Raw genomic sequence first — 14557 nt, forward strand, 5'->3', positions numbered from 1 at the left:
TTTTAGGCAAATGACACATTCACCGCTCGCTCTCCCTAGATAAAGCAAATCCCTTGTTTAACTTGTCCAAGAACAAACAAAGCTTTTCCCCCTACTCTTACAACTTAATAGGCATGTTTGGAGGGTTAATTACCAAAGGAAGAATGTCTACATGTAAAAACTCTATTAGGTCTAATAACTTCTGGCGAGGATCCTGAGCATTTTTTTTCCTTCTGTTAAAAAACATGTTTCATTACAACTTTCTCTAACAAGAAAAAGTTTCAGAGAGCCCCAGTTCCCTGGGATTCCAGCAGAAATTGTTCATACTGTTTTAATTGCTGCAAAGAGGACCGGTCTGAAAGGTCTCTTCTTGGATTAGAAAATTATTTTGTAACACTCCAGTTTCTTTGAGTTCTCCAGAAATAACATAGGCACCAAAGAAGAAAAGGCATTTGGGGAGCAGCTGAAGATTAAGGCGCCTTCTGAAAACGATATTCTTTTTGCCCTGCTTATGGCTCTACAAAATGTTAAGTCAGACAGCCAGGCTGTTGGCATCAAATGGTTATTGATTTTTCAGCTACAAACCTGTTGATTTCCCGGCCCAAGAAGCAAGTCTTTATTCTTAAGGAAAAGTTTCAGAGCGGGCGATTTAAATCCTGTCATTGTCCCCTCTCCCCTTTTTCTTCTCTCTTTAGATAAGCCACCATGTTATTAGGAAAACTCAATTTCTTCCAGTTAAACTTTGACCTCTTTGAAAACAAAGATTTAAAATGTCATTTTCAGGCTAATGCTCCAATGAATTGTCAAATAAAGTACTAAAAACATTTTGATAGATAGCTGAGCCATTTATCTAAATCACTGTCAGGGTGGCGAAGCATCCTGCAGGCTCCCACTACAGCCACCCGAAGGTGGGATTTTCTGGGACTCCTGATCATTTCTCAAGCCTGCAGCCAGGCTACTGTTGACCAGATGCGTACCTCAGCACTGTGTCAGCATCAGATAACAAAATAGTCGATATATTTTTTTAAATTGGGCTACCCCACTTATATTTCCTTTCCTTTAACTGGTGTCCACGTTCCGGGCTGAATTGCAAGATATGGAAATAATGGATGGCTCAGTCCAAGGGGTGTTCATTGCCAGTAGTTTTCTAGCAAAACAGCAACTTCTTAGACCAACAAAGTGACTCGGAAAGGTGGCAGCAGGGTCAATGCTAAGAAATATTGCCTTTCCTTAGCAAGGAAAACATTGGAAGCGGCAGCTTGAACTGGTGGTTTATGAACTTCGGGAGCAGCAGCCACCTTAATTAAACTAAATTCCTTTCAAGGAAAATGTCATATTTTAATTACTTTGAACTGTTGGAATACACAAGGGGTGGGGGGACCTATACAACTAGTAGCTAATCCAAAGAAAAGCAAAGTTAAATTCCACTCTGCACACATTTTAGTAAAAACTGCAAAATGTGTCAAATTGCCCTACTTGAAGAATGTTTTAAAGTCTTGTGGTCACCCTCTACTCCCCACCCCCCACATTTTTATGCATATTTTAAAAACTATTTTCAAGAGACTATAAGGTTGGTAAGGAGAGGAGCATGGGGGCGGGAGGGGTTATTTGGGAAGAAAACATCTAACAGGAAATTTTCAGCAAAGGGAATCAATATGCATGCCAGCATATCACACCCCTTCAGCGTTAAATCATTAAATCCTTTGTCTTGCTACCAATGCAGTTTATTTCCAATGTCTTTATTGCATGCAAGAGAGACAATTTTTTTTTTCTTGGTAGAAGAAGGGAAAAAAATAAACCTACATTGAGCAGTGTGCCGATGCTGCCATTCGGTTTGGGTCAATCCACTGAAGCATGCTTTGAGAGCTTTCTCCTGGAGCATGCAGGAAGACGGACTCGCAGTGTAGAAATCCAGGATTTGCCCAGGACTCACTGACAGAACATCCATACAGTCAAACATGATCTCCCCTGCACCGAATGTCTGCAAAAGTGCTTATCCTCTAGGTGTGGAGGCAAATGGCATAGAAAAGTCCACCCAACTCCATCAAACTCTGCCCCTTTTTTGGCACGTAGGCTGTTGGTCTTTTTCCCAGCCCCGAATCATGAATTATGACAGACAAGCCAGCTAAAAGCCTGTAATTGATCCAAATGATCATTTACCATTTTCCAGGCTTGCTCGGCCAATCCAGCCGGGGCGGGGGGTTCCCAGAAAGATCCCAAGTTCTCCTTCCAAGTAAATGCTTGCAAAAAGCCTTCCGAATGCGTTCCGGATCCTACCCCGACGGTGCCCAGACAAACCCTGCTCGGATCGCTCGCGTTCTCGGCATCCCAGTCCTCAAACAGCTCGCATGGGGGAATTCTGGTCCCCCCTTTGGCAAAGAATAGACCCTCCTGCCTCTGAACAGCTCACTTCCTACTACTTCTGTCACACAGAATGAAAGATTGAATTGCCTAATATATGCGAGTGAACTTTCGGTGAACCCTACCCGGGCTGCTAACCTTCAAATGACCCAACTAGTCTGACATCACCAACTCCCAGGATTCTCACAGAGCTTAAAAACTCCCAGCAGCCCTGCAAAAGCAGACAGCCAGAGAGGCAGGCAGCGAGCGCACAAGCCGGCGCTTTCTTTCCTATTTCTCACCTTAAAAACAATACAAGAGGTGCTTTTAAAACGATCAGGGGAGGAGCCGGGATGCTGCTCCTGGCTCACGTTGAGCACCAACTTCTCTTCCTTTACGCCTTTTTATTTGTGGCGGCTTAGCTTGGCAAGCAGTGTTCCCCCCGCGCCCGCTCGCCTCCCGCCCACCGCCTCGCCCCCCAGCCCACACTTTAAATTCCTCTGTGCGCCTTTCTGTCTGTTAAATTCCTTATAACTTATGTATTTTTCCACTCCAGAAAAAGCACATGCAAGCCCTAAACTGTAGAACAGAGAATGGCTACCCCTTGGGAAAGGCTTGGGTTGGGAAGCTTTCCATTCCACAGTCTTTTTCTCTTTCTCCCTCTTGCAAGCCCCTGGCTGAAGTGACTGCATTCGTTTGCTCTGCAATCCAGCTTTCGAGATTCATTTACTTTGAAAAATCCTCTCCAGGTTCTATGCAGCATATAGAGTAGTCAAGAATTAGTTACTCCTGTCCCAAACACAGAGCCACACAGAAAATGAGATTTCAGATCTGGACTTGAAAAAACAATATAGTGGTCAAGAGCATGCATTAGGGAATCAAACCGAACTAGATTCCAATTCCAGGTCTGCCACTTACCAGCGGCGTGTTCTGGGATAAGTATTTAACTTCTTCGGGCTTCAGTTTCCTCACCTGTAAAATGGGCATATAATACTACCCACCTCGGTGGTAACTGGGAGGACAGAAATAACACTTGTACGGTGCTGGGTAGATAATCATGGAACAAATGTTAGCTGTGTCTCATCCTCATGTTGTTCAACTGGGGAAACAACAGCCCGGGGAGATGAGACCTACCCAAGGTCACACAGCTCAGAGCTGTGACTAGAACCCAGCTCCCTGGGATCAAAATCCAATGTGAAAATTACTTGCCTGTTCCCACATCCTTGCACCCCAAATAGCCATGTTGGTTGCCTCTCTCATCATACACCTACACACATCCCACCACATAATTAAACACATATTTTGTAAAATGGTTTAAATATGACAGTTTTATATTTTGAAGGACCAGTTTTCTCTCATTCCAGCCCCTGCCCAGTCCTTTTATTAAAATACAGTAATTTTAAGGGAAAATGATTTTTTAGATCTCTCACACTGACCCAACCTACAGGAAGAAGAGTCTTTCCAGCCAGTCCTAAAACACTGAGAAGGATAGATGCAGTATTTACAAATAAACCCAGCCGGATGGAGAGCTTTAAAAGGGAGAGCCAATCTACCCTGCAGCCATTTTGCACAACTTGTTTAAGGGATGCAACATACATCAAAGAAAGGAAACTCTGGGGAGGAATTAAAACACCCTCTCTTTTCCACTGCCTCTCTAGCATTTACTTGTAATTCTCCCACAAAACAGGGCAGGCAAGTGGGTAGGCAGGGAGGGAGTCTCCTTGCCCAACGCAGGGAAGAGCACTGCTCCAGTCTCCTTTTTGTGGATAGTGTTGGAATGTGCATTGGCATCTGGGCCTTTTAAAAGCCTGTCAGGGGGCACCCCACCCCATGCTGAAACACTGCCCTGTCTAGTGGAGTTGCTAAGTGGCACTTGTGGTGTAACATGAAAAGTATGCATCGCACACACTTACCAAGTCAAAGATCCTTTTATGAAGGTACATTAAAACAATTTTCAGCCCAGCAAGCTCAGTTCTTGCTATTGAAAAGTTCAGGACAATAAAGGGGTGAGATTTTTGCTGAATCTGTGTTTGTTATTTTTTGCCCCTCTCTTCTGTCTTTTATATGGCCATCATTTTGTAACAGAGACTTATTATAAGAAACCCTTTAACTACAAAGAAAACACACATTTTAAGCAAGGGAACACAGAGGAATTTACAAAACATTTAACACACTGTCATTAAGGTAGTTGTAAAGATACACAAAGCACTACATTATGTGCCAATTTCTACTTGGTCCATGAGGCTTATGGCTGCAAATGCTTATTTAAGGTCCTTAGAGTTCATTTTTACCGGATAACGGAGGTGGATGAAAAGTTGTTAGACAAGAGAAGAGGAAACAGCTATATTGAAAGTACAGCAGGAGAAACTTAAGTTAGAGATGAGAAACATGGCATCAGTGGCAGGTATGTATGTACAGGGATCTGTTATCCAGGGGAGGCTGCTGCACATTCTTGCTTAACATTTTTTCAAAGAGTAGAGATGCACTGGTCCCAGGGAAGTGAAGATGCAGATGGGTGTCCTCAAAATTCTGTTCATTCTCATTTCTTAAGCTATGGAATCAGCCTCATTGAGCGAGACCACTGCTTCCAAATTTCTCACCTCTATACTATATCATTGCACAAAAATAACAACATTAGTGTGTCTCTCTCTGTGTGTGGTAAAGGTTGGGCGACTCGATGTTTTGTTTCTTTGTGCAAGAAAATGTAAAATATATAATTACCTTGAAGTGCTCAACTGAGAAATGAACTTGGGCCTTGAAATGAATAATCAGTATTTAAATCCCCATGAAAGGAATAGTATGAGTTTCTTATAATATGACAATATTCGCTAGTCAATTAATCATTCCTCATCATGAATTAATTATGCTGATAGCAATAATTAGCGCTATTACTTAATCCAAGTATTAATTTATAAAACAGACCCATGATTTAGCCACATGCTAATTATTTCTTCATCACTAAATGCTTACACTTCTTGAAAACTTGATTCTGTCTCCAAATTCTTCATTTTAAGTAAAATGAAGGAAAGATACACAAATAAGCCATAATTCTTTAAATACAGATCCATGTACTATAAAGATTAATGAGTAGGGTAGAAAGTGAAAAATAGGCTGATTTGTCCATAATGAAATGTAAACTACTGACACCCATTTTAAACATTAGCCACAGGGTTGGAAGAAACTTTCCCAAATATCTTCTTGTTACGGCATAAAATAACATTCTGATATGTGTCATCTCTATTTTCTTTGTGTTTGATCAATGATCTAATAAATGTATTTCCAACCAACAAGCAAACAAAAAGTGAAAAACAAAAAGCAAAACTTTGAGAGCAAAATCCATTTTGTTTCAGAGTAACTGTATATTTGTCAGTGTGACACAGCACATTTGAAACCCATAATCATAAAACAAAAATTTATAGCCAGGGTTCAGGGTCTACATCTGTTTCTCTGGTTTTCGTACAGCAATTACCCACTGGACAATCCAGAAAGAAACACCATGAATCATGCTCTGCAAACATGTTTGAACTGGAGAGTTTTCTGAAGAAAGAGCAGTCGTGTCTGTGCACCAGTATTGCAGCCGGCTGTGTTCAAAATTGGGCTAATACCTTGTGATGTCTAAATAAGAAGATTTTCAGAGGCGCAGACATATTCCCCCCACCACAGGCGCAGACATGCAGAGTGCAGGCAGACACAGGCACAGGGCTGGGGGAGGTGGACGCTGATTGTTTTAAAGACATGCCCACCTCTTTCATGTTGTTTTGGCTTTTTATTTGTTTGTTTTTTAAATTTTTTCCCTGTTAATCCCCTCTTGCCACAGTTCTGCCAGAAGAATAAATGGCTAGTACTGAGTGACTTGTGTGTTCCAGCAGGGAAGCCAAGGCAGAGATGTTGGCAGCACGAGGCAAGTATGAGGCTGTTCCCAGGGCTTCCATACTAGCAGGCAGAGCTGCTTTTGTGTTGGAGGGGAGCGGGGGAAGTTCTAACAGTAATACACATGGAAACTTTGCTTCTGGCCCTTCACTATGAACAACTGCTCACATAACAGGACTGTTGATGTTCGTGGATCTTATACCAAAAGACACCAATGCACTTTCCAAATGAACTTGCAAGGTGGCTCTGGGCATGAGTATAGAGACTTCTTAGAAACCCTAGAAACACATCTTCTTCAAAAATGTCTTTTTACTTTGAGTGTTGGCCACCGTGTCCTTCATTTGGCTCCTTTCTCTTCAGCTTTTTCAGACTTTCCTCCACAAAGTCTTCCTACTTGGTTACACACAAATATTGTTCTCCCAAGACAAGGGCATACTTTTCTTTTTCCACATTTCTGAATTATCTTCTTTAGTGCTTCTGTGCTTTCTGCTGTCGATGACTCATAAAGACAGCTCTTCATGCCCAACAGTTTCAGCTGGTTCAAACTTGAAAGTTAAATACAACCCCTGCTGAATGCCTCAGTACTGAGCAGTGAGCTGCAAACCATCTCTTAGCTGACTGTCACTGCTGGTGGCATTGTCTCAACATTAGTTTTGGGGAGACCTATCTTTGGCTATTTCATCTTGTTTACATTTCCCTTTTAAAATCTAGATCTTTACTCTTTTTTTTCCTTTTTTAAAATTTTATTTTCACATTTTCCATCACTCCCTATAAATCTAGATTTAAGTAATACATGCTCATAAAAATTCAAAGTCTAGTCCAAAAGATATAAAGTGAAAAGTAAAAGTCCTCTATATGTATTCATTAAATGTTGAATACCTACCATGTGCCAGGCATCTTAATTGGTGCTGGGCATATATTTGTGTATTTTTTTGGGATTGTGTGTGGGGGGGTGCTGTTTGTTGCTATTATACCAGTATGGTCTTATGATACATATTGCTCTGCAACATTTTTGAATTTAGCAATATTTCTTGAACATCCCCTCAAAATAAATAATACATATAGAACTAGCTCATTTAAAAAATAAGTTAGACTCTCTTTACATCAATGCATTGTATTTCATTTAACCAATGGCCAGCTGTTAAGACATTTAGGTTGTTTCTACTTTTTTAGTACTATTAAGTTAGTGCAAAGAAGCCCTGTGGGCATGTGCACCAATACATCTGCTGGATAAAATTCTAGTAGCGGTATTACCAGAACAAGGATTATGAGCATCTTAAAATTTGATGGATGCACAAAATTGTACTCCAAAACAGTTATGTGAATATATGTTCCCCTTTTGTTCTAAAACAGGGGTCAGCAAACATTTTCTGTATGGGGCCATTGGAAATATTTTAGGCTTTGCAGGCTATACAGTCTCTGTTGCAACTGCTCAACTATGCCATTGTAGTATAAAGGAGCCATAGACTGTATAATAAATTAATGGGCATGTATGTACTTAATAAAACTTAATTTACAAAAACTGATAGTGGACTAGGATTTGCTCATGGGCTGTAGTTTGTCCATCTCTGTTCTAAACCAACATTTAACAATTTCACGGAATTCTACATTGCCTTGTCTGTATCCTTATAAAACCTAGCTATATACATTTGGGGTTTGTTAACACTTTAATTTTCCTTCCCTTTTAAAAGCTTAATTCAGTTTCAAATTGTGTATCTCATGAAGAATAATATGGCTCTTTTATTATATTATTCATCTAGAATGCATTATATTACTTCATCCAGAATCATCTTTCTTTCTCTCTTGGCTGGTGATTTCTCACTTTTCTACCTTATTGTCTTCATTTCCTTCTATAATAAGGAGTTTTGGATAACATCTCTGCCTTCAAAATGTGTGCAGATGCCCCTGTTCTTCCACTATTAAACCCTTCTTTAAAATCCATTATTTCCACGAACACCCCACCTCAGTCCCATATATGATGGCAACATTTGAGAGATGGAAAATGTCATGGTGACTCCTGAGAATACATGCCAATGGCACTACCATGCTACAGCTTGCTTGTGACTTCCCTATGCTATTCCACATGAATTTTGTCTTATCTCAATACATCTTCCAATAAGCTAAGATTAGATGTGCCACTTACTTGACAGAGTGCTTAGAAGAACAGCTAGACTCTTTTCAAGGATGGAAGGAAGCACAAAGGATTCTAAGAGTGCTTTGCAATTATTTCATGTTAATATTATTAATAAAGGATAATGTCTACAACTGAGATGCCTGCCTTAATTCCTAGTTCAGCACTTCATTTTTTGAGATCATATGTATGAACAGAAACTATTAGTCGGCTTTTAAACTCTGCTATTTAAACTAATTAAAATTAAACAATTAAAAACGAGTTCTCAGTCACATTAACCATATTTCAAGGGTGCAACAGCCTCATATGACTGGTGGCTATCACATTAATAGGACAGTGCAGACATAGAAGGTTTCCATCATTGCAGAAAGTTCTATTGCAGCATAGTGCTCTCAAAGGTCAGCTTAATGATTAGAAAGGCAGTGTAACATGGTAGGTGGGGCCACAGAGTTTAGACACTGCCTGTGTTTAAACCCCAGCTTTGCTTCTTACTAGCTGTCTGGCTAGGCAAAGTTACTTAACTTCTACATTCTCTCACCTGCAAAATGTAGATATTAATGGTACCTACGTCAAAGAGTTGTGGTAAAGATTAAATGAGGTAATACAAGTACTTAGGAAATGTCAGTGCAAGGCCGGGCACAGTGGCTCACGCCTGTAATCCCAGGACTCTGGGAGGCCGAGGCAGGAGGATCACAAGGTCAGGAGATTGAGACCATCACAGTGAAACCCAGTCTCTACTAAAAATACAAAAAAAATTAGCCGGGCATGGTGGCACGCACCTGTAATCCCAGCTATGCGGGAGGCTGAGGCGGGAGAATTGCTAGAACCTGGGAGGTGGAAGTTGCAGTGAGCCGAGATTGCACCGCCGCACTCCAGCCTAGACAACACAGCAAGACTCTGTCTCAAAAAAAAAAAAAAAAAAAGAAGAAGAAAAAATGTTGGTGCAATGTCTGCAAGGAGAAAATGAAGTCAGGCACATATTGCTCAATACTACTCAAATACTATCTGTACCAGAGAATCTTCTGTCAGAGTAGTCATTTTCAACCAGAATGCACATTTCAGGCTGCAGGTGGAGGGGGTAGGGGCTGCAAATATGTAATTAGGGCAAGTTCTCTAAGAGAATTTGCTGCATATACCTAGTTAAGTACTACCACACTGAAGCATTTTTATATTTATATATACTATAAAGGAAGATGGTTTCTTTCATTTCACAAAGCACACACTGAGTCAGAATGACCATGAAATAATTGGCAAGCCCCACCCTGCTGCCCCTGTGGAAGACAGGAAATAAATCATAATAGATCATATGACTCGGGTTTTTTTTGTTTTTTTTTGCATAAGTGGTATTGAGCCTCAGCACCTTAGGGCTGATTATAAGTTAATTAAATGGCAAAGGCATTGCATAAGATGGAAGACTTGCATTATTAATCTATCTTGTGTTATCATCTGTTATCTTTCCATCCATCCATCCATCCATTCACCTACCCATTCATCTACCTGATATCCACCCATCCCTCCATTTACTCATCCATCCATCAATCCATCCACCCTTCTAGTTATCCATACATCCACTTGCTCATATACCCATCTACCGATCCACCCATCCATTCATTCTCTGATCCATCATCAACCCATGACCTAACCCCCAAAGGTGATGAAGCAGAGTATGGCTTTTTGCAGACAATATATAAAGCAGTGAGAGGGACAAAAGTAAAACTTCTCAGATCATGCATGTATCTTTCTCTAGAATCCTTGAAAAGAATTTTCTGATGAAATGTGCTGGCAGAAATAAGGTCAAAGGCATTGGCCACTGGAGATTTCAGTTAAACAGGTTTGATAAATCAGGTTGTGGCTGGAGAGCCCCTTAGATCTAACTCTGATCTTTAAGAGCATCCCAGGATTTGAAATGCTAATGAAGCCAAGTTCTATTAGCAACACAAAAGTTTCTGACTCTGAGGGAAAGCTAAAAGCCCAAAGGAATTTCCTTCAGATTCTACAGGGAAAGGGAATGTAAAAAGTACAAACACATCAGAGGGGCAGTTGGAGAGGGAATGGAGTTTAAATTCATCCTAGTGTCTGACAGAGAAAAAGGCAAATAAAAAGCTCAATGTGATTGAGTGGGAATTGTCAGGGTAACATAAAGCCAGATAGAAATGCCTGTGAAATTTCTGTTGGAGAAACAAAGATACGCATAAAAGCACATTACACACACACACACACACACACACACACACACACACACATAATGTGAATACAGTGTTAAGTATTTTTGGTTAAAAAAAATAGTTTTTCTCTCTTCTTTCAAACATCACGGTATAAACCCACCTTCTCAACATCTACTCAACCAAGAGCTTCGAAAGCTTCTCTTGGAGAAGATATCATGGTGGCTTCCAAAATTAGTTTTTTGCATTTTGTTATTGTTTACTTGATGAAGTTACAGTTGCTTCAAAAAAAGATAAGCAAAGATAATTCGGAAGGCAACAGTTTCAAAATGTAAGGTAACACATAAGCATGGGAGGTAAAGAAAGGGAAAGAATAGACAGAAATATCAAATACTTTCCCTCTCTGTTTAAGCAAAATGCAATGCTAAAATGTAGGATCTGCTGCAGTGATTCCCAAGGCACGGTGATTCCAGGGCTTCACACCCAGAGCTACCTCACACAAATTTCTGGGGTTGGGGGTCTATTCAGTTGCATTTAAATCAAGGTCCTCGGGCTTTCATTCTGCACACTACATTGTCAGACTCTCTGAGCTGATGGAACATTCCACTTGGTGAACACCAAGGCACCAGAGAACCTTTAGAGAACTTGGTATGACAGATACTGTCTCCTTTGACCAAAGCTTTAGTCAGGCTCCTTTCATTCCTCTGCTTGAGGAGGCCCAAGTTTGGGCTTCCTGTCTAACTTTGCAGAATCCAGTTTGAGCCAGAATCTTGCTAAGGCAGCTTAGGGAAAATCCCTCACTCTTGGTAGTGATAGGAATCAGAACATGCTACCCCAATATATGGCACTTTGGCATTTGAGTAAACAGTAGAACAGGAAGGTCACTCTCAGTTTCCCCTTGCCCTTCTCCCCTGAAGCAGGTCATCAGACCCTCATGTCAGAGATGCCCTCCCTGTATACATAAGAAAGGAACATCGTTGTCTCTGAAGACACAGGGACATAGAGCACCATCTAAATAGATAGGCCTTGCTAAATTCCCCCCAGTTTATTACTATTGGATTATGCCCCTTTGGCCAATCGTACTTCTGCGTGACTGCTCACTCTTCATTAAACTTAGCAAAAAAAAATACACAGGCTTACCTATTTCTTTGGGTCTTCATTTCTACAGGCTCTTGTGTCACATAAAACTTACATTAAATCAATTTTTATGCCTTTTTTTTTTTTTTTGGTTAGTCTGTCTTTTGTTATCGTGGCCTCAGCCATGAACCTAGGGATGGGAAAGAAAGATATTTCTCATTCCCTGTAGTAACTGACCATCCCTGTTATCTTATCACCCTGGCTTGCCTTCAGAAATAATCCTTTCCGAGTCATTTTAGCCAGAAATTCCTTATGCTTGATGTTTTCTCTTAGGGATTTTCCATCCACTGACCCCGTCCTTCTCCTCGGTTATGAATCCCCACTTGTCCTCAGTGGAGTGAGAGTTAGTCCAATCTCTCTTCTCCTATAGCTATTGTCATGGTTCCCCCTTACCACCTTTAACAAGTGTCATTTTTTTTTTCTTTCACACCTGTTGAGATGGACAAGTTACAGAGGCTAGAAATGGTAGACCTCTGAGACTGGAGTGAAGAAGCCCTGGATTCAAGTCTTGGCTCTATATTTATCTGCTGGGTCGGTTTAGGTAAATTCATAATCCTTCTGAGTCTCATTTATTCTTTTCATTTGCAATTGTAGGTAAGGTCTACTTCAAAATAACATCTACTTCAATGGAAGACAATGTTGAAGAATTAAATGCAATAATGTATGAGAAAGATTTTTATAAATTCTCTGGTACCATGTAATGTTTGGCATTACTATTCACACATTCGACAGAAATAGACAAAAAAAATTATATTTTTACCTCTTTCTACTACTCTGTGGCAAACTTAATTCCAGGATCCTTCTCCCAAATCCATTATCTCTATTTCCCCTACAATAGGTTTCTAGCTGAGCATATGGCCATCCAGATAGACACCATAATTCCCAGCCTCCTTCACAGCTAGGTGTGGCCATGTTCTCATCAACACAGTGTGATCAGAAGTGTTGTGTGCAAATTCAATGTCACTTCCTTAATTTCCCACCTTCCACTTGCTATCTTGCCCCTTCCCTACCAAGTGGAATACTGCAGGACTCTACATAAACCAGAGAGGAGGACAGCAACCCAGAGGGAGGCAAGGCCACAAGATGGAAAGAACCTAGATCCCTGAATGTCCATGTGGAGTACTGGCTGTCCTGCCAGCCTGGAGCATTTACCTCTAGACTATTATGTGAGAGAGATGTACACTTCTATCTTATTTATGCCATCATTTTTTGGGTCTCTTTTAAAAGTCAAGTTTAGTCTATTTCAAATTAATCAACTCTCAATTTGTTTAAAATTTAAAAGAATAAGAAAGATAGTATTTCTCTTGCACTTTCCCAGGCTGTATTAGTCTATTTTCAGGCTGCTGATAAAGACATACCTGAGACTGGACAATTTACAAAAGAGAGAGACTTAACGGACTCACAGTTCCATGAGGCTGGGGAGGCCTCACAATCATGGTGGAAGGTGAAAGGCACATCTCACATGGTGGCAGACAAGAGAAGAGAGCTTGTGCAGGGAAACTCCCATTTTTAAAACCATTGGATTTCGTGAGACTTATTCACTATCAGGAGAACAGCACGGGAAAGACCTGCCCCCATGTCCCTTGGTGGGAGTCAGTTACCTCCCACCGGGTCCCTCCTGCAATATGTGGGAATTCAAGATGAGATCTGGGTAGGGACACAGCCAAACCATATCACTGAACTACTTTTCTTCCTTAGTTGGGCCAGGTTATTCTCTCCTTTCTTGCTGGGAGGACTGGTCAGTGGCAGGGAACACAGCTAATTTCCATTCTCACACACACTTCAGATTCAGAGACAGGCAGCAGTTTTTTTTTTTTTTTTTTTTTAATTGGTGTTTTGATGTGGCATTAACAGAATGTAGCAAAACTTTATAGAAACCTTTACCCCTAATTCTGAACATTACCAGCAGCTTCTAAGGAAAGGCTCAGTTCCAGGCTTAGGCTTGTTCTGGCTATGTGGGCTGTATTTGGAGAGGGGGCTGTCTCCAAAGCTCTGTCATCAAATATATGAAGTTGATTACCGATGCATCTGGAGGGGTAAGGAAAGGCCAGTGTAGCAAAACTAAGTTGGGGAGCCAGAGCATAACTTTCTACCAACAGCTTCTGAGAACTTCCCCGGTCTTACTGCTATTACCACAACAGTAACAGAGGAGGCTATTGTGACCCACAGTGCCAAACACATTGCTGAGTGCCCCATAGAAGTCCATGACAAAACGAGTGATGTGCCCCTCTGAAAGAACTGAGTAAGGCTGCCCAACACCGTACTCAAGTCCAGGGGTTGGCAGACTCCAAAGGCCAAGTCCAGCCTACCACTTGTTGTAAAATAAAGTTTTATTGGAGCACAGCAATTGCACATTAATTTGTTTACATCTTGTCTTTGCTGCTTTTGCACAACAGAGTTGAGTGATCGCAGTGGAAACTGTATGGCCCACAAAGCCGAAAATATTTACAATCTGTACCTTTAGAGAAAAAAACTTGCTGACTGTAAGCATTCAGTACCAATCCACTGAATTGGCTTTGAAGATGAAATCTAGCAGCAGTCCTGGAACTGGATAATATAAAACATTTCTTCAAGGTCTAAAAGTCTCAATTCAAACACCCCAAGAATCCTCTGCAGTTATTTATTTACTTGCTTATGAGACAAAGTCTCGCTTTGTTATCCAGGCTGGAGTGCAGTGGCACAATCTTGGCTCTCTACAGCCTCAATCTCACAGGCTCAAGTGATCCTCCCGCCTCAATCCCGTAAGTAGCTGGGACTACAGGCATGTGCCACCACGCCTGACTAATTGTTTTTATTTTTATTTTTAGTAGAGAGGAGGTATCACTACATTGCCCAGGCTGGTCTTGAATTACTGGGCTCAAATGATATGCCTCCCAGAGTGCTGGGATTACGGGTGTGACCCACTACACCCAGCCTTTGCTTAGATATTGGCATGCCT

At 41.0% G+C, this 14557-nt stretch overlaps 1 protein-coding gene across 3 annotated transcripts in view; it reads right to left on the bottom strand.

Annotated features, from left to right (window-relative positions):
* Positions 1 to 14557, bottom strand: part of RARB (retinoic acid receptor beta) — a 781226-nt gene that overhangs the window by 167806 nt on the left and 598863 nt on the right. Inside the window, exon 1 of one of the 3 annotated variants that reach the window (XM_054483092.2) lies at positions 1783 to 2470. The exons of the other annotated variants lie outside the window; for them this stretch is intronic. Within the exon in view, the coding sequence (XP_054339067.1) occupies positions 1783 to 1939 (157 nt within the window). The 5' untranslated portion in view covers positions 1940 to 2470. Of the gene's footprint in view, positions 1 to 1782; positions 2471 to 14557 lie in introns of those variants that run through there. 3 annotated transcript variants of the gene reach the window in all.

The sequence above is a fragment of the Pongo pygmaeus genome, chromosome 2, assembly GCF_028885625.2.
Source record: "Pongo pygmaeus isolate AG05252 chromosome 2, NHGRI_mPonPyg2-v2.0_pri, whole genome shotgun sequence".
In the NCBI taxonomy this organism is placed as follows: domain Eukaryota; kingdom Metazoa; phylum Chordata; class Mammalia; order Primates; family Hominidae; genus Pongo; species Pongo pygmaeus.